At 39.0% G+C, this 20,758-nt stretch overlaps 1 protein-coding gene across 1 annotated transcript in view; it reads right to left on the bottom strand.

Annotated features, from left to right (window-relative positions):
* Nucleotides 1–10,171: 10,171 nt before the first annotated feature.
* The window catches only part of LOC147464536 (uncharacterized), a gene marked incomplete at its 5' end in the record, with an annotated part of 19,824 nt that continues 9,237 nt past the window's right edge, over nt 10,172–20,758 (bottom strand). The window contains one exon of the mRNA XM_086509775.1: nt 10,172–10,255. Coding sequence (XP_086365901.1) covers nt 10,172–10,255 — 84 coding nt within the window. The remainder of the gene's footprint in view (nt 10,256–20,758) is intronic.

The raw sequence follows: 20,758 nt of genomic DNA, 5'->3' as shown, positions 1-20,758 counted from the left end.
CCCCTCTACTTTTGGAAATCCTTATCTAGCATCTAGTGTCTCCATAAAATAACTATGTCTACAATCACCTCCTCCAAGATCCCTAGGTCCACCCAACCACAATGTCCCCTTGTAGTTACAACCCAGATGTTGTATCCATGTCTCATAGGCTCAAGTCTATATGCCATAACTTTGTCATTGATGGTGACCCATCCATCCCAATAAAAGGCTTTCTTCGCCTCCTCTTGAGACTTTACCACCTAAGTCATCAACTTTTTGTGGTGCTCTACTTGTTTTGAAGTGAGTTTGTCATCTAGATGGATCTTTTCTCCCCCTAGGTCACACAAAGGACCCATTTCTTCAAGAAGGCAACAAACCTCTTGGTCTCGTCAACAAATTGGAGAAGAGGGCATGGGCCTATGAGGTTCTTACCTACCCCCCATGCAAAATTATGCTACATCGGCATAATTACGCTACATCAACATATTTAGATAGACAATTGTGACAAATTTAGTCTGAACAACAAGAGAATAGTCCCATCCCCAAACACATGAAATAAACATACAATCCAAGTAGTAGATATAATAGACAACTTGGATTTGGATATGAATACTCTCATGAGGCATAGGTATGACCCACATTATTTGACACATGCAATATTACAAATATGAACTATCTTCTTATTTGTTGGCATACCTATTGTGTGGGTGCTGTATGTTAAATGAATGATTCATGCCCACAGTGAGTCAATCATAATACAAGAAATCAGAAGTACTTTAAAGGTATCAAGGAAAAAGCACTAACAGAAGGTGAGGAGTGTGAGAAAATTGGTAGAATGAAATGACATTACTATGATCAGGATCCCATTTGCACAACAACATGTGGTTGTTATGTGTTATATGAGATGCTGAGTGAGACCAACTAGACTAGTTGATGATACAGTTTAGTAACTACTTGCATGACGTGAGGACAAGTACATCAAAGCAGAAGTTGGATATAACACAACATGAATGGTTGAATGTGTGGTGTCAATGAAGCCAAATGATGCACATAGAGAGGTTCAATATGATGTTACAAAGATAATCATTGATGCCTCACTCATTGAGAAGGTGGAAAAACAACCAACATGGATGAAGTTGATCTCTTAACGGTTCTAGATGAAACTACACTGCTCATAAATGATAATCGGTAAGCTCATCTACAATGCATTGTAAATCCTTCTATAGTATTTCTTGTTATCTCTTAGGTTTTGACGGTTTGTATCTATTGTCAAAGATATGCCAAAGGAAGAAACCTATGGCTATAATGTGATGCTTAGGTTGAAATGAGAGGTAGCATATGAATCCTTTGATGGAAATAGATTCCGAGGACAAGGATGCAAAGAGGAAAAAGTGCTACATTTTCAAGATCTCTAACATGGAACTTGGTTTAGGGGTTGACTTGGTCAATTGGATGCAACAAACAAGGACTGAGGATTTGCGACATGCAAGGGTACACTTTGATCACACTAGAAGAATTATCGTGTAGGAACAATGGGGTGCCATGTGTATGATCCTAGGTATGTCGAAGCCCACCAAGAAAACTTATATTGAGTGAAATATAGATTAACAAGGCTCATGTTTGCATAACTACCACATCATGTAGAATCTATTGACAATAGCTATGTGAGAGATGAAAGAGCGGGAAATGAAAGGCTAATGCCTTATTTGGAGGAGTTTAAATGAGGTCATTTGAAACCATGGATACCTTGAAGGAAAAATTCACTAGTTTTATGTAAAGGCAAATGAAGCACAAGCAAATTGTGCAAAAGCTCTAATACATTAGTGCTAAATGCATAAGTGATAATGCATTGGTGTAAATACATAAGCATCGTGCATTAGCCCTAATGCATAAGGGCTATCCAAAAGTGCTAATGCATAGAGAAACATTCAGCAGTCCTTATGCATTAGCGCTAGCTTAAGCATTAGTGGTAATGCATGATGCTTATACATAGCGCTTATGCATTAGTGCTAATGCATAAATATCATGCATAAGCACTAATGCATAAGGGTTATCCATAAGTGCTAATGTATACAGCAATATACATTAGTGATTATGAATTAGCATTAAATGCATAAGCATCATGCATTAGTGCTAATACATAGAGCAACATGCATTAATGATAATACATAGAGCAACATGCATTAGTGCTAATTCATAGAGCAACATGCATTAATGCTAATGCATAAGCATCATGCATTAGTACTAATGCTTGTGCACTCTAATGTATAAGCATAGAGAAACATAAATTAGTGCTAATGCATAAACATCATTGTTAGCAGCGGCTAACACAGGCTACACCAAATATGCACCAAGCGGGAGATATGCTATGGATGTCACAATATTTCCCACTCACTTTGTATAAGTCTTGGGCTCACTTGGAGTTCCAAAGTTGTATTTGGTAGTTTGAGGGCTCAAGCTTAAACCCATAGTAGAAGGGAAGTGGTGAAAGCCCTTAAAAGGAAGCCTTTGTGTAAGGAGGCTTCATTCTTGAGTATCCACTCTTGAGGATCCACTTTTGAGAGCTCCCTCTCTCTAGAGTGTTTACTCTTTGGCCTAGCCTTGAGCTTAATGTCTATGCTTGAGAGGCTAGTGCTAACCATTGTAATTAGTGTAAGCTCTTCTTGACTAATCTAATTCTTATTTTCTCATTAGTCTCTTCTTCTCTACATTTCATCTTGTCATGAAGTAGTAATACACTTTCATTATTCTAGATTTGAGAGATGTATGCACTTCCTTCTAGTAACCACTCTTATCTCTCTACGAGCAATTGATTTGTGATATTTAGCATCACAAATTAGGGTGATTAAATTGGGTCTTAATCTTCTAATTTGTGTGTGTGCCCTATTCTTTGCTTGTGTGTGTAGATAGGTTTTATGGAGCTCTAGCACCATTCACCTCGTGTGTGTAAGCTATTGATGAAGTGCCTTATTGACGTGTGGTAATTAGTGTGTGCTTATCATTAGTGTGTTTGGAGTTTCTAGTCTATGGCAAGTTGGACTTCGGTGGGATTGATGTGTGTAGGAGATTAATTGATTAGTGATTAGAGTAGGTTTAGAGTTAGTCTTGCCAGGGCTAATCTCTACTTGCCAGGGAGAGGTGATCTCTTGAATCCTCTATTACATTTATCTTAGGCTCGTGCTTCCATGCCCTAGCTGGGTTGCTCGATCCACGGATTTGATAATTTTGTGTGGGTTGCAATTAGGTCGTGCTACAACGCCTCCCTACAAGATTCTAATTGATATAAGTTAGTATCAATTTGATACGATTACCATAAATTAGATATGATTTGAGTTTAATTAATAATAATTAAGTATAACTAATATCTATTCACGTTAATTGAACTCAATTGATCATTAAGGTAAGCCCTTATCTCAAATTGAGTTGAAGAGAAATCGATTGCCAAAACTACTTGGCAAAAGTAGTCTTATCAAACTTGAGCATAAATTTTTTTGCTAATCAATACCAAAGTCTACTAGGAAACAGTTTTTACAGAACTCGTCGACATGGACTCATCTCGAGCTAAGAGTTCAAGTACAACAGAGCAAGCTAGTAGCAATGGCAACATTGGTACAAGTGCAAACGAGCGAATTTTACAGCTTTATGGCTACAATGGAAATAAAGTCTTGTATACAGATTCAAAAGGCCATAGATACTTGCTGAACATCAAAAGCAGCACAGGAGCCAATATCCTATTGATCAGAGTATAACCAGATTCAGGGAACTCCCAGATGTTCACAGACTTCAGTGGAGCCAGGTATTGCAAGCTCAAAGATGAAGTGCAGATAGAAGTTTAGAAAATCAACCCAAGTGGTTATCTAGAAATCTGCACAAGCAAGCAAACATACAGTTAGTGCATATGCAATCAGGGTCATTGTACATGGATTACAGTGGTCAGATCTACAATCGAGAACCAGAAATGCAAGATCCAACAGATCAACCAATAGAAGCTAATCTAATTGGAGAACAAAGCCAAAGACGGTACAAAGGTCAAGATGGAGCAGTCTATAGCTTGATGCTCAGTGTTCTAAAAGAAGATGCCAACAGTTTGGCAAGCACAGAAACAGAAGCTTCTCTTCAAGAGCTTGAAATGATAGAGCCACTTGAAATACCACCAGTCATGGCATATTGCTCAGATTGTGGACAAAAAGGTGGACATTTTTTTGAAGATTGTCCAAGAAATCTAGACAACAGGGACACATCAACTGCCAACAAGCAAGGTACAGAGCAAATTGGAAATGAGAATCTTGATGTAAGTGCAACATTAGAAGCACCAGTGAAAGCATTGCAAGTTCAAAATCAACATAAAGATGCACAGGCACATGAAAAGCTTAAATTTGATTCTTTGAACAACAAATTCTTGCATGAATTTAGTAAAGATGTCAAGATATCACCAAAGGGTGAAAAGACTGTTAGGTTTGCAAATGATTTTGCATCCACTGACACAAGTGTGCAATCATTCACGAGTCTACGAGACACATCAAACAGAATGTTGTTAGCTTTGTATGGTACACATAATTCATATCCACACTATGTAGACCAAAAAGGGCAACTATACAAAAAGGATCACGCAGTGTTTAAACGGCCCACATACCAGCTCATAGAAGTGGGCCCAGTGATAGATCAGAAAGGATGGTTCATTTCAGAGGAAATAATATATTATAGCCCATCCTTTCTAGAGCTGAAGGATATTACCCAAGTGAACCCAGAAATTTGTTCAGAGCCAAACTTGCCTCCATTGGAAATCAAGCTTCGATGTTGTGACCAAACGAACATATACTTCGACCAAAACAGTCGTAGATATAGACGAGAGTCTAGCATTTATGATGCCTTGGGTCCTGAAACCACAGAAGCTCAAATCATAGGAGACCCATGGGATAGACAATATCAGGGCAAAGATAATGCTTTCTACAGATTGACTTGGGGAATAATTTTTCATGTTTCTAGAAGATACATAGGAAACTATGCAGAAGATTTACAGATACCAAATGTCAACAGTGCTAGTCAAAGTGTACCTTCACAATCCCAAAAGGTGAGACTCAACCAGAGCCTGACATTTTTGAGCTCTCACAATGAAGCAGGCTATAGTGATCACCCTAGGAAGGGGGGAGCTATAAATTCATCAAGCTCAACTCTAGTACCAAAAAATGCTACACCAGTTAGAAGCCCAATAACTTCTAGCCAACAGACCCCTTCAAAGAAAAAACCATTGAAAGATCGTATGGTTGTTGGAAGTTTTCCATTGACCCAAGAACCATCAAAATCTGCAAAAAAATTCTTCTATGAAGATCATCGGGGGCAAAATATTCAGTTGATCTCCACAAGTCATAGTAAAAAACCGATAAATCCCATAGTGCTCAAGCAATTGGATGAGACCAAGCTGGCATATGCATATCAAGATACAAATGGCAATGATTCTCAACAGGTTCAAGACACTGTACAAACTCATTTGGATGGTACAACTGAAGTCAAAGACTATCTGAAGATGATGCAAAGCCTCAAGCTACTAGAACAAGTGATAAAAAGGACAAAATCAATGAAAGATAAAGTCCAAAAGGCTACACAAAGGTCACCACCAAAATCTCCTATGAAGAAATAGATTCTGCCAGAAAGTACAATGGACATTTTAAGGTCAAAGGTTACTCAAATGCAGGAGGAAAATGCTCAACAATTGCAAAAAAGTGCAGTATCATAGTCATACGAGTCGACATCAACAGAAGCAGGTGATAAAGACAAAGCCAATGTAGAAAAAGTTCAACCCACGGACACCGCCACCACAAAAGCAGTCAATAAAGAAAGAAATTCTAATACGATCAAGTGCAACATTGTTGGTGAGAATGAAGAAAAGCTTTCAAAAGAAGTAAAGCTAGATTTTCAGCTAGATAAGAACCTCATGTCTTTTCGCACTTGGAAAAGATGTGGCCAACCACAGCTGGAAGATGCTCCTCAATTTGTGAGCATATCAAGAAACAAACAAGCAGAATGCTAGGGAATCATCTCCAACACCATTGAGGTAAGTTCACAGGTCATCAAAGCTCAATTCCACATGATCACAGCAAAGGATATGCCAGACGACATCATAATGGGAATGCCAATGGCCCAGAAGATGTCAGAGATACAGAATGTAAACACGACGGAGTCATCACAGACAACAAAGAAGGAAGACCGAGACTGGTCACCCGCGGACGACATCACAGAGTCCTCAAGCACAGTTCAAATGGAGACTGATATCAAAGCATATCTTATTGAAATTGATTCATCTGCATCATTCAAAACTTCAGAAGATCTTAAAGAAAATCAGACAATAGCAAGAGAAAATCAAACAGAACAAAGAACAACCACATAAGCTATTGAGCAAAGAATGCCACCGAGACCAGAGGTAAAGAAGACAAATCTTGCAGACAAAGGTAAAGCTAAAGTGGAATCTCCACCGATTAACACGAAAGGTGTGACAACATATGCCTCTACATCAAAGAAACCTCATGGTTTAGCTTCTTCAATCAAGTCAAGCTTTCAAAACTTTAAGTCAATTGCTGACCCAAGTGAACCCTCTAAGGAGACACCCAGAAAAGCAAAGATATAGCAGCCAAAGTACTCAAGAAAGCAGAGGAAAGTCAAGCAAGTGTTTGTTCCGAGCAATTTAGTGAAAGTCAATGATCCAGTTTGGATTAAGGACGAGAAATCAACACAGAAAGAAAAACACATGGGATGGATAGCATCACAATGGAGCTTAAAGGAACAGGAGTACTACGAAGGTAACATACAGATATGGGTGCCAAAACCACAGCTTAGAGCATATGAAGTAACTTCAAGTCCCTCCCAAGAAAGAAGGCCCACAAGGTATCAACCTCGACAATATCCTAGGATACCTAAGAAGCAGGTATACAACAGAACAACATTGAATGGTGCTGAACTCTACCACGGCTCACAAAAAGATACAGAACAAAGATGGATATCAAAAAATGTTCTTTCTTGGGGACAAGGATTTTACATAGGGTATATAAAGATTTGGCTACCAGTCAACCACAAGCCAATTGCAACTACACCAGACTTGCATGAAGATCTCAAGAGCTCAACAAGACCTACAGCTAAGCAAAGTCAACAATGGAGATACAAAGGTCCTCAAAAGATTTGGATTCCTAAGTCTTTCAATGCTCCTAGTCAAAAGCCAGATGCCAACAATGAACAAAGGCCTACAACAACATCAAAGACTCCTATCAACCAGCCTAATTGGAGAATCAAACAACCAATGGAGTCTTCACAGTCAAAGACGGAAAACCCAACAACGCGAATGCAGATTCAAAGATGATAAAAGAGGTATGGCAAAAGAAACCTTCAATGCCAACTTGGTCCTTCACTAATCCTCTTTTTGAGGATTCAAGCTTACTTTTACCTGAAGAAATGTTTGTAGTAAGCACAAGAATGTAAAAAGTCAAGTCGCCAGGGTGCAAAAAACACTCTTTGGCATAGTCAGAGTTGGGCTGCTGAGCCATAAAATGAGCAAAGCATTAGACCCAAACCTTCAAGTCATATTAAAATCTGTGCTAAGGTCGTAGTTATTAGGCTTATGCTCAAGCTGGAAGAGTTGAGCATATCTAAAGTCGTGTCGCTCATGCTGGATGAGATGAGCATAAGAGTCAAAGTCTATTAACTTACAATTGGTGATGTCGTAGAGTCCAACACTCACGCACAGTGCACAGTAAGATGAGAGCACATATCCTCATCAACGAAAACCATTCTTAAAGGGGTGCCAGCTTGCAAATCCATGCCATATGCTTTTATAGCTACACCATCTTTTTGAAGAACCCCTCAAAATCTTCCTTGCATAGCATATTGTTTTCCATGTATTTTTGTGTATGCATAAGTAGGATGTCCCACCATTGGACATATGCACTAGACACTCTTTTTTGCTTCCACTTATGCACCTTGAGTGGACTACAACAGGAAAACCAATGTTCCATCATGCTACCCTTTCATATTTGCTACCTTTTTAATTCTATATCTATCAGCAAATAATCCCTTGAGTACTTTATTAATATTTTCCATGCTAATAAGTACTCCAATAATGCACGTATAACCAAAGGCACTTTTTTTTCACTGGGTTTTTTCCCTTTGGTCATCCAGGTATAAGACCCTAATTTAGAACCTCATCATTCTACTTTCCTTGTACATATTTTTCATAAATAAACAACAACCTCATCATGATGCTATTACAACAGACAAATGCAGCATCATCTCTCAAAATCGACTACTCGGACCAATAAAGATTTGCAGCAAATTGAACCTCATCACAACAAATCCAACAACAAAATGAAGATCATCCCATCAACAACCAATCAAAACCTTCCACAGCCTCCAAGGACACTTTTCAACAGTGCCCAGGGACGGGCACTAAAATAGGAAGGGGAGAATGTTAACTAAGTCAACGTCAGTTAACAAAAGCTGCTAAAAATACTGAAGACGTATGGATGCACATCGAAGATCAAAGTGAAGAAGCAGTAAAGATGGCCATGTATTGTAATTTCCCGATTTATTTAGCCATTGTGATAATTGTACGAGCCTAAGATGAATGGAATAGAGGATTCAAGAGATCACCTCTCCATTGCAAGTAGAGATTAGCCATGGCAAGACTAACTCTAAACCTACTATAATCACTAATCAATTAATCTCCTACACACATCAAGCCCACCGAAGTTCGACTTGCCATAGACTAGAAACTCCAAACACACTAATGATAAGCACACACTAATTACCACACGTCAATTAAGGCACTTCATCAATAGCTTACACACACGAGGTGAATGGTGCTAGAGCTCCATAAAACCTATCTACACACACAAGCAAATAATAGGGCACACACACAAATTAGAAGATTAAGACCCAACTTAATCACCCTAATTTATGATGCTAAAAAACACAAATCAATTGCTCATAGAGAGATAAGAGTGGTTACTAGCAAGAAGTACATACATCTCTCAAATCTAGAATAATGAAAGTGTATTACTACTTCATGACAAGATGAAATGTAGAGAAGAAGAGACTAATGAGAAAATAAGAATTAGATTAATAAAGAAGAGCTTACACTAATTACAACCTCTCAAGCATAGACATTAAGCTCAAGGCTACGCCAAAGAGTGAACACTCTAGAGAGAGGTAGCTCTCAAAAGTGGATCCTCAAGAGTGGATACTCAAGAATGAAGCCTCCTTACACAAAGGCTTCCTTTTAAGGGCTTTCACCACTTTCCCTTCTACTATGGGTTTAAGCTTGAGCCCTCAAACTACCAAATACAACTTTGGAACTCCAAGTGAGCCCAAGACTTATACAAAGTGAGTGGGAAATATTGTGACATCCATAGCATATCTCCGCTTGGTGCATATTTGGTGTAGCTTGTGTTAGCCGCTGCTAACAACTCTTCCCTCTTCATGGTCGTCAATTCTGTATTAATAAATTTTTAATGTTATTTTAATTTTAGAAAAAGATAGATATTTTCTCTAACTTTTAAAATAATCTTTCTTTTTACAATTCTAACATGAGAAATGAACTCAGAAGGCCTAAAAACATTAAAAATGACTGTAAACATAACTACGAAAAAAAAGGTTAATTTTTTTGGTATGATTTTCGGCGCACTTACAAATGCAGATATTGACACGCCTGCTATTTTTGTTGCCAACGGTAGTACCGACATCCCCGTAATTTAGTATTTTTGGTGACGCTAGTGTGCCCCAATTCTCTTGTAGTGAAAATGTCCCTAACCACTTATGGTGTGCATAAATTCTTCTGAATATTTTTGTTTACCTTGTATATAGCAAACTTTGAAGTGGGTTCTCACATGGAGATTAATATATATAAGAATGGGTTCATGTACAACCCTCCAAGAAAGTATCCCATGCATTATTCCCCTTAGATTTGTCTTCACCTTCACAAAAGCATGATAGCCATACAAACATATCCAAAGAAAAAACACCATGTAGCAATGTCAAACATGTCCAGGTGGTAAAGCTTAATGTACTAGCCCTAAGTAACTGGCGACCGGACACTAACACTGACCATTCATACTACTATACAAAACAATAAGGACTCTAACTCTAACTCACTATTGAGACTGAGTCCACTATATTTGTGTCTCATCTTCTTCTTCACTCCACCTTCGCCTCACTTCACACTTGCACACTCCTGCATTGCAAATTCAACCGGTATTATAGTAGGTGGGAGGCTTGGGGTAGCACCGCAGTACACCTGACAACATTTTTCATTTACGACAAGATTTAACAAAAACAAGCAAAGACATAGCCACATATGCTTGGGGTAATGTACGAAGGACTTGGTTTTCTCAAATTGTTTATTTGAGGTCATTTTAGGCCTTGTTTTGACTGTGCAAGTATTGCATATGCATTTTTTTGTCTCTTCTCGACTAGATGTAGGTTCTATGTTTTCTACATGTTTGGGTCATTCTACAGGTTATAGGTACAGGTGCATACATAGGAGTAAATAGGTTATAGACTCTCAATTACATGCTACAAGATACAAGTTGCAGATATTGCATTGTGTATAATTTTTTGTAATATCTCTGTTAGATGCATTTTTTGATGTATAAGATCTTGTGGGTCAAATTACCAGACAAACTGCCACTGTGGTTACAGCTACAATTATTATGGTTGATGTGATCTTATGTGGTTAATGCATTGACAGAATTTGTGCATAACCTTTTGTGAGGTTTGTGGTGAGGTTTTGTGAAGCTGACCGATATTAGAAGTAGAAGCATACCAATTTGGTAGATTAGGTACTGGAGCGATCCCCCAACAACCTCATTTTCTACATCGAGCCTAGGATGTATGTTTATGAGGCTAGTTCAATGATGGTATACTATTGCTAATCAACCATTGAGGCATTGATACACTCTTATGCATATGCCCAGATTAACAGTGTATCAAAGATAGTGAGATGCGTAGTGGAAATTGATCGATAAAAAATGACACATTTCTGTTAGTTTTTTGAGTTTTGGACAATTGATCACACTTGATTTTCCTGCCAAAACGCTATCCATTTTTCCCTAGGTTCTGATTATTCGATTATGGGAGCCTCTTTATTGAGTTCTTGTTATGATGACATCCTCATTCAAGAGCTCATTATTCAACATCGAGAAGTTGGATGGCACCAATTTCTCATTTTGAAAGGAGCATATTTACAATGTGCTAGTGCAAATGAAGCAAGCCGGGGCCAGTAAAGTTATAGGGCGTCAAACCAAAGGGGGTGCCAAATGATGACTGGCAGTAGTTGGATGAACTTTCTAGGTCTACCATAATGCTGTCAAAGTGTGTGTATTTCAATGTCAAGGACATGAAGACCAATTTTGAGCTATGTATGAAGTTATGTGACAGAAGGGATGTCTATGTCTAGTCATCTTAATGAGTTCATCACTATCTTTGGTCAACTTAGTGCACAAGAAATCAAGTTTAATGATTATTTGAAAGCAATATTTTTGTTGGTTATGCTGCTAGAGAGATGGGATACATTTTGTATAGCTGCTAATAGCTCTGCACCAACCCAGTGGTCTTACTTCTGCTAACATAGAAAGTAGTTTTCTTACTAAAGAGAAAGAACCTTGATACTTCACATGGTGGTAATGCTCTTGTTGTCAGAGATAGATCTAATGATAGAGGGAAATTGGTTGAAAAAGAAAGTTCATGCATTAAGTCATGTGGTCGGAATAACAGACATTGAGTGCTATTATTGTCATAAGAAGAGGCATATGAAAAAGAAAATTCAGGTGTAAATATTGAAGAGATCAATGTAGTAAGTGAGGATGGTGAAGATTGTGATATTCTTCTTACCTCAAGCTTGGATGGTGCACATCTAGTTGTCACGGATGATTCTATTATGCATGACTAGATTTTGGATTCAGGAGCATCGTTTCATTTTACTCCTCATAAGGAGTGGTTTAATACCTATGATGCATCTCGTAAGGGCCAATTTCAGCTTGGTAAAATGACTATGCATGTGAGATCATTGGAGTTGGTGATGTGTAGTTAAAGTTTCAACATGGATCTACTTTTACACTAAAGAATGTGAGGCATGTGCCGAAGCTCACCAAGACTTGAGCAATGCACAACAGCTGGATGATGTTGGTTTCAGTTGTGTATTTTGTGATAGATCTTGGAAAATCACCAAAGGATCTCTTGTTGTAGCACATAGTTCAAAGTCTACTACTTTGTACATGCTACATGTTTCCAACATAAAAAATAATGTAATCTATGTAACTGAGTAGCCAAGTCTCTCTTTGTGGCATCGCCATTTAGGACATATGTCTCAAAGTGGAAAGAAAATCCTATCTCATTTTGGTTATGCTACTAGCTTGAATTTCTCTATTTTTTCTATTTTTGAGCATTGTTTGTATGGTAAACAAACACAATCACCACACAAAAGGGTAGCACTCAGAAAAGTGAGCCTTTAACACTAGTGCATTGTGATGTGTGTGGCCCTATGTCAACACTTTCAATGGGTGGAGCTCCTTATTTTGTCACATTCATAGATGCCTTTTCATGTAAAGTATGGGCCTATCCTCTTAGAAGAAAGGATGAAGTCCTTTCAATTTTTCAACATTTTGTAACACTAGTGGAGACACAAACTGGCAAGAAGGTGAAGTGCTTGCATTCTGACAATGATGGGGAGTATGTCTCAAAGTATTTTCAAGATTTTTGTGACTTGAAAGGGATAAGGAGAGAGTTGCTTGCTCCATATATCCTCCACAAAATGGTGTTGCAGAGAGGATGAACCATACAATTCAAGAAAAGGTTTGTAGCATGTTGTCCAATGCTGATTTGCCTAATGGGTTTTGGGCTAAAGAATTCCTACCACTGTCCATCTCATTAATAGGTCTCCAAACAAGGTTTTGGTCACAAAGGTTCCTGAAGGGATTTGGTCAGGAAAGACACATATTTTACCCTAGTGTATGTACGCACGCACACACACACCCACACATTCATGTGCAAACAAAAAGAAACACACATACACACACACACACACACACACACACACACACACACACATCAAACTAGATCTACGACTATCACATGCGTACACGTACACACACACACACATAGATCTTCCTTACCTAATAGGTGTGTGTATGTGTAGGTCTTGTTGAAGCTTGAGGAGCGCTCTTCTATTGATGATGATGATGTAATCTCCCTGATCTATTCGGTAGATCTTCATATCCTTACCCTCTTTCTTGTATTCTCTACACACGTACACATACACACACACAATGCATACATGCGCGCACACACACACACACAATGCATATACACACACACATACACATGCATACATAAACCATACACATATACACATACACATACATATGCACATTTATATACACATGCACATACACGCACATTTATATACACATGTACATGCACATGCACATACACACATGCATATACAATGCCTACACACATACACATACATATCCACAATACATGTACATACACACTACACATGTATATACATACATACGTACACATGCACATACACATACATATACACATATATGTACACATACACATATACATGGATATACATATGCACATGCACATGCATATGTATACACACACTAAGGCTTTTGTATACACATGTATAAGCACTAATGTATGTGCATTAGCACTTTATACACATGCATTAGAACCTATACATGTGCAATAGCGCTTATACACATATATTAGCACTAATGCATTAGTGCAAGTTATGTGTGTGCATCAGCACTTATACATATGCATGTTGCTTTAGTGCTTCTACATTAGCGCTGATGCATTGGCACACATGCATTAACACTAATGCTCTATGGACATGCATTAGTGCTTATGCATTAGTATTGATGTATGATACTCTATGCTTATACATTAGTGCTTATGCATTAACGCTAATGCATGATGCTTATGCAACATTAGCACTAATGCATGTTGCTCTATGCTTATACATTAGAGCGCACAAGCATTAGTACTAATGCATGTTGCTCTATGCTTATACATTGGACCGCACAAGCATTAGTACTAATGCATGATGCTTATGCATTAGCACGCAAGCATTAGTACTAATGCATGATGCTTATGTTGAAGATGATGAAACAGGAAACAGAAGGAAGACAACAACTCAGAGTAGGAAGAAGATGGAGAAGGAGAAGACACAGAGCTTGTGTACGAGATCTCTGTAGTCTGTCTCTCTGTATTGGAATAATAATGTGTGTACAAACTCAGAGCTACAAAGCTTATATGAAACCCTAAGAGATAAGGTGTCCTTTCACACCGGATGTCCAGGGGGAAAAACCCAGTGGGAGAAAAGTGCCCCTGGTGAAGCGCGTATACACACTAACACTACTACATGTCTACAAATCCCCCCTGTAGTGATAGTGTGAATCCGTACAAGGTAGCAGATCATCATGTGTATGAGAGTAAGCCCAAAGCTTTTCGAAAAGCTTCAAACTTTTCTCGTGATAACGCCTTCGTAAATAGATCTGCAATGTTATCTTGTGTAGGACAGTAAGTTAGTGTGATCTCCCCTGCATGTAGCCTTTCCCTGACATAGTGGTAGTGAACCTCTATGTGCTTTGTTCTTGCATGAAATACTGGATTCCTTGCAACTGCCATAGCACTCTGACTGTCAGTGAAAATGGTAGTGGGTGCCTGTTGACACTCACAAAGATCTGCCAATAACCTGCGTATCCATACACAATCAACTCTTGCCGTGAAAGCTGCCCTGTACTCAGCTTCACAAGTTGATGTAGCCACTGTGGGTTGCTTCTTGCTTAGCCAAGATATACATGCATTTCCCAAGAAAAAACAATTGCCACTTGTGGAATGTCGTGTGTCAAAATCACCAGCCCAATCTGAATCGCTGTAACCAAGAAGCTGCATAGAACTGTGCTTTCCATACATATCCCCCCTTGGAAAGAACATGGAAAGATTAGGGGTACCTGAAAGGTAACGAAGTATGCGCTTCACAGCCTGCCAATGATGCATACCTGGGCTGTGCATAAATCTGCTTGCTTATGAAACCCCAAATTGAATGTCTGGACGAGTGTTGCCTGCCAAATATATCAAGCAACCAACGGCTGCTGCATAAGTATGTACATCAAAAGGTTCTCCAGCATCATGCATGCTCAACTTTGATCCAGTTTCTACAGGTGTAGAGATTGGCTTACAATTTTGCATACCAAACTTGTCCAAACTTTTATGCAAATATTTTGCCTGCAACATGTATATGCCATCCTCTGATTGCACAAACTGAATACCCAAGTAATAATGTAGCAAACCAAGATCAGACATCTCAAAGGTTTTTCTCAAAGCATCTTTAAACGCTTCAATTTCATTTGCATTATTGCCTGTAAGAAGCATATCATCCACATAAAGTGTTAGCATAATGAGAACTCCATCTCTCTTTTTGACATACAAAGTACTTTCTGTTGGACTATTCTGAAATCCCTGGCCAATCAAATAAGTATGTATCTTCTCATACCATGCTCTTGGAGCCTGTTTGAGACCATACAAAGCTTTACGCAATCTACATACCTTTTGCTCTTGACCTTTTACAATAAAACCACTTGGTTGACTTACATAAACTTCTTCCTGCAAATCACCATTCAAAAAAGCAGTTTTGATATCCAACTGATGCACTTTCCAACCATGATGAGCAGCAATTGCAACTAGTGATCTAACTGTGGACGCACGAGAAGTAGGAGCAAAGGTTTCATCATAATCTATGCCTTTCTGTTGCGCATAGCCTTTTGCCACAAGCCTTGATTTGTACCTGTCAACAATACCATCTTGTTTCCTTTTTACCTTAAAAACCCACTTTGTACCAATAGGCTTTTTACCTGTAGGCAAGTCCACTAGATCCCATGTATGATTCTTATGAATAGAATCAATTTCTTGCTGCATAGCATCTTTCCACTGAACACACTCTAAAGCTTGATCAAATGAATCAGGCTCATCTCCATCACAAAGAGTGCTAAAGCAAGCCAAATCTACTTGCTCTCTGCCAAAAGTAGTACCAGCACGTGTTTTTCGTGGCAACGGTGCATCCAACTTGCTATCCTGCAAAGTTTTCTGAACCCATTTAGGCAAGGTTCTTTCTTCCCTGAGAACTTCTTGCTCTTCACGCACAATTTCCTCTACATCATGAGGTGTCACATGCTGATCAAAAGATTGATCAAGATTATCAACCTGTTGTGATTCTTGATTCTCCACAAAAGAAGGAAGCAAACCTTCAAATACATCATGTGTCTGCATATGCGGTACATCAAAAGCAACCATAGGTTGAGCAGTAGTTTCTGCAAAAATTACATCACGACTTTCAAAAATCTTGTTTGTAGCAGGATTGTAAAGTCTATAACCTTTACTTCCACTACTGTACCCCACAAATATACATTTGATTGCCTTATCATCAAGCTTTCCACGTAACTGCTGAGGGATGTGAGCATAAGCAAGACAACCAAAAACACGAAGATAACTGACTGAAGGTTTTCTGTCATACCAAGCTTCATATGCAGTAATGGTCTTCAAGGCACGAGTAGGACACCTGTTCAAAACATGTGCTGCACAAGCAACTGCCTCCATCCATAGCTTATGAGGTAAACTCTTAGCCTTGAGCATACATCTAGCTGTCTCCATTAAAGACCTGTTATTCCTTTCTGCAACACCATTCTGTTGTGGTGTGTATGGCATAGTGCATTGGTGTTTAATGCCTTTCTTTCCCAAAAAATCCTTAAATGCACCTGACATGTATTCACCTCCTCGATCGGTACGAAGAGTCTGTACTTTGCAACCTGTTTCATTTTCAACCATGGCGACATAATGTTGAAAAACTGCAAACACGTCTGACTTTGCTTTGAGTGGATACACCCAACAAAACCTGGAAAAGTCATCAATAAAGGTCACAAAATAAAGGCTGTTTCCTATAGATGGCGTCCTCATAGGACCACATACATCACTGTGTACAAGCTGCAACTTTCGTGTCGCTCTAACTGAACCATCCTGTGAAAATGCAAATCTGTGCATCTTTCCAAGAACGCAACCTTCACATACATGTCTTGGTGGCATCTCCAATAAAGACAAATCATGCACCATATTATGACGTTGTAAAGTCATCAAACTGCCATAACTAACATGCCCAAATCTAGCATGCCACAATTCAACATCCTGCATTGCATGAGTCTTTGTTTCTGCAATACATACCTGAATCTGCTTTTCATAACGATCTAGCACAAATAGTCCATTGTCCAGCGTACCTGTAGTGATAAGAGAATAACCATCTCTCGATCTCGTACAACACATCTGTCATCCTCAAAAATGACCCGAAGACCATTTTTTGCAAGAGAGGATACAGACAGCAAATTCTTCTTGATCCCTGGAACATATAAGACATCTGGCAAGCATAAATCTGAACCATCTGAAATGGTAATCAAAATCTTACCAACGCCTTTGATTGGATAAGAAGCATTACTTGCACATGTCACCTTCTTTCCTGCTGGAGCTGCATCCAATGAACAAAACAAATCCTTCCTTGAAGTAATATGCCTGGATGCACCACTATCAAAGTACCAAATCATTTGTGTCTTGTCAACACTGTAAGCAGAAAAATCTGAACATACTACAAAAGCATAAGAATCCTGCACAAAGTTTGCAGACTCTTCTTTAGCTGTAGAAGAATCACCAGAAGCTGAAACAACCAAACTTGACTCTTTCTTCTTTTCTTTAGCAATTCGCTTTTTACACTCACTAATGTCGTGACCAGGTTTCTTGCAGTAGTGACATTTACCTTTCTTCTTGGACTTGTCGGAATCACATTTAGACTTCTCTGAAGATTGTCTTGCACTAGACTTGGAGTGATGAGCACTCTCTTTACCCTTGTTTTTGTTCTGTACAACAAGAGCATGATCCATACCATCCACCTGTAAAGACTTGTTCTTACGTGATTGATCCTCCTGCAATAGCAAAGCCACTAACTCTTCAAAATGAAGAGGGTCAGGATTAGCTCGCAAAGACAGAGTCAAAGAAGTCTGAAAAGTCAAATAAGATGGTGGTAGTGAATTGAGTGTTTTGGAAACCAAGTCCTTCTCTGGAATCACTTCATCAATGCTAAGCAATTGCTCTTTAAGATCCCTGATTTTTGTAAGATGCTCGACAATATCATCACCTTCGTCCATCTGTATTTTGTCAAGTTGTTTCTTCAAAAACTCTATTCTGGCAGCGTTTCTTCCTTCAAACATAGCTTGTAGAGTGTTCCAAGCATCCTCAGAAGTTCTGCAAGATCTGATATGTGGTGTGATTGTCCTCTTTATGGTTAAGGCAATCATAGCCATAGCCTGTGCATCTTTAGTATCCCATCTCTTTTGCTCTGGAGTGACTTGTGAGGGTCCTGCACCAACAGCTGCACCACGACCAGGCGTGGCAGGTGCAATGCTACCTGGACGAACTTCATCTCCAGATACATAATCCCACAATCCTTTACCAACCAAAACATTTTTGGCCATAAAAGACCAAAGAGAATAGTTGGTACCATCCAATTTGTCTTCGGATGTAAACGCACCAAAAATCTCTTTCTCCGTAGATTGAGCCATACTGTAGATGCACACAAGAGAGCAAAAGAACCTCCAAGAGATTCGCAAATCTCCTCTCCAATGCAAGCAAAACTCTACAAAAAATCTCAGCACAAAGCTAAGACAAGCTGCTTCCCAAAAGAACTGTTTACCTGAAGAAAATCTGTCAAAAAGCACACCCTCTTGATCTAAACGCCTCCGAAAAGTAACTTCTACTACGTTGCTCAGAACAAAATTCTGAGGGCTCGAACGGCTTCGAAAGGGGGGTAAAACTCCAGGTCGCCCGCTCAGAATACTCCCGAAACGTCGAGGATGCTCCCACGAGCAAATTTTCCGAAAACTGCCTGAAAACTACGATTGCGCGCGCGGACGCGAAAACGCAAGTAGAGGCTCTAGAAATCACCTTGCTCTGATACCAATTGTTGAAGATGATGAAACAGGAAACAGAAGGAAGACAGCAACTCAGAGTAGGAAGAAGATGGAGAAGGAGAAGACATAGAGCTTGTGTACGAGATCTCTGTAGTCTGTCTCTCTGTATTGGAATAATAATGTGTGTACAAACTCAGAGCTACAAAGCTTATATGAAACCCTAAGAGATAAGGTGTCCTTTCACACTGGATGTCCAGGGGGAAAAACCCAGTGGGAGAAAAGTGCCCCTGGTGAAGCGCGTATACACACTAACACTACTACATGTCTACAGCTTATACATTAGAGCCCACAAGCATTAGTACTAATGCATGATGCTTATGCATTAGCGTTAATGCATGCTGCTCTATGCATTAGCACTAATGCATGTTGCTGTATGTATTAGTGCTAGCACTTATGCATTTAGTGCTAATGCATAATCACTAATGTATATTGCTCTATACATTAGCGCTTATGGATAACCCTTATGTATTAGTGCTAATATATGATGCTCATGCATTAGTGCTTATGCATGACATTTATGCATTAGCACTAATGCATAAGCGTTATGTATAAGCATCATGCATTACTGCTAATGCTTAAGCTAGCGCTAATGCATAAGGGTTGATGCATGTTGCTCATTAGCGCTTTTGGATAGAGCTTATGCATTAGCACTAAGGCATAAGGGCTGATGCATGTTGCTCATTAGCACTTTTGGATAGAGCTTATGCATTAGCGCTAATGCATAAGGGCTGATGCATGTTGCTCATTAGCGCTTTTGGATAGAGCTTATGCATTAGCGCTAATGCATGATGCTTATGCATTAACACTAATGCATTAAGCACTAATGCATTAGCGCTTATGCACAATTTGCTTGTGATTCATTTGCCTTTACATAAAACTAGTGAATTCTACCTTCAAGGTATCCATGGTTTCAAATGACCTCATTTAAACTCCTCCACATAAGGCATTGGCCTTTCATTTCCCCCTCTTTCATCTCCCACATAGCTATTGTCAATAGATTCTACATGATGTGGTAGTTATGCAAACACGAGCCTTGTTAATCTACATTTCACTCAATATCAAAAGTGTGCTTGGTGGGCTTCGGTATACCTAGGATCATACACATGGCACCCCATAGTTTTACTAGTCTCGATAATTCTTCTAGCGTGATCAAAGTGTACCCTTGCATGTCACAAATCCTCATTCCTTGTTTGTTGCATCCAATTTACCAAGTCAACCCCCCCTAAACCAAGTTCCATATTAGAGATCTTGAAAATGTAGCACTTGTCCTCTTTGCATCCTTGTCTTCGGAATCTATTGCCATCAAAGGATTCATATGCTACCTCTCATTTCAACCTAAGTATCACATTATAGCCATAGGTTTCTTCCTTTGGAGTATCTTTTGCAATAGATACAAACCATCAAAACCTAAGAGATAACAAGAAATATTATAGAAGTATGTACAATGCAGATGAGCTTATCGATTATCATATAGGAGTGGTATTCATCTAGAATTCCTAAGTGATCAACTTCATCCATGTTGGTTGTTTTTCCACCTTCTCAATGAGCAAGGCATCAGTGATTATCTGTGTAACATCATATTGAACCTCTCTATGTGCATCATTTGGCTTCATTAACACCACACATTTAACCATTGTTATTGTGCTATATCCAACTTCTGATTTGATGTACTTGTCTTCACGTCATACAAGTACTTACTTAAATGTATCATCAACTAG

The sequence above is a fragment of the Adiantum capillus-veneris genome, chromosome 1 (assembly GCF_014529385.1).
Source record: "Adiantum capillus-veneris isolate H3 chromosome 1, ASM1452938v2, whole genome shotgun sequence".
Classification (NCBI taxonomy): domain Eukaryota; kingdom Viridiplantae; phylum Streptophyta; class Polypodiopsida; order Polypodiales; family Pteridaceae; genus Adiantum; species Adiantum capillus-veneris.
Note: the sequence above shows the minus strand (reverse complement) of the source record. Positions and strands in the feature narration are given on the sequence as shown.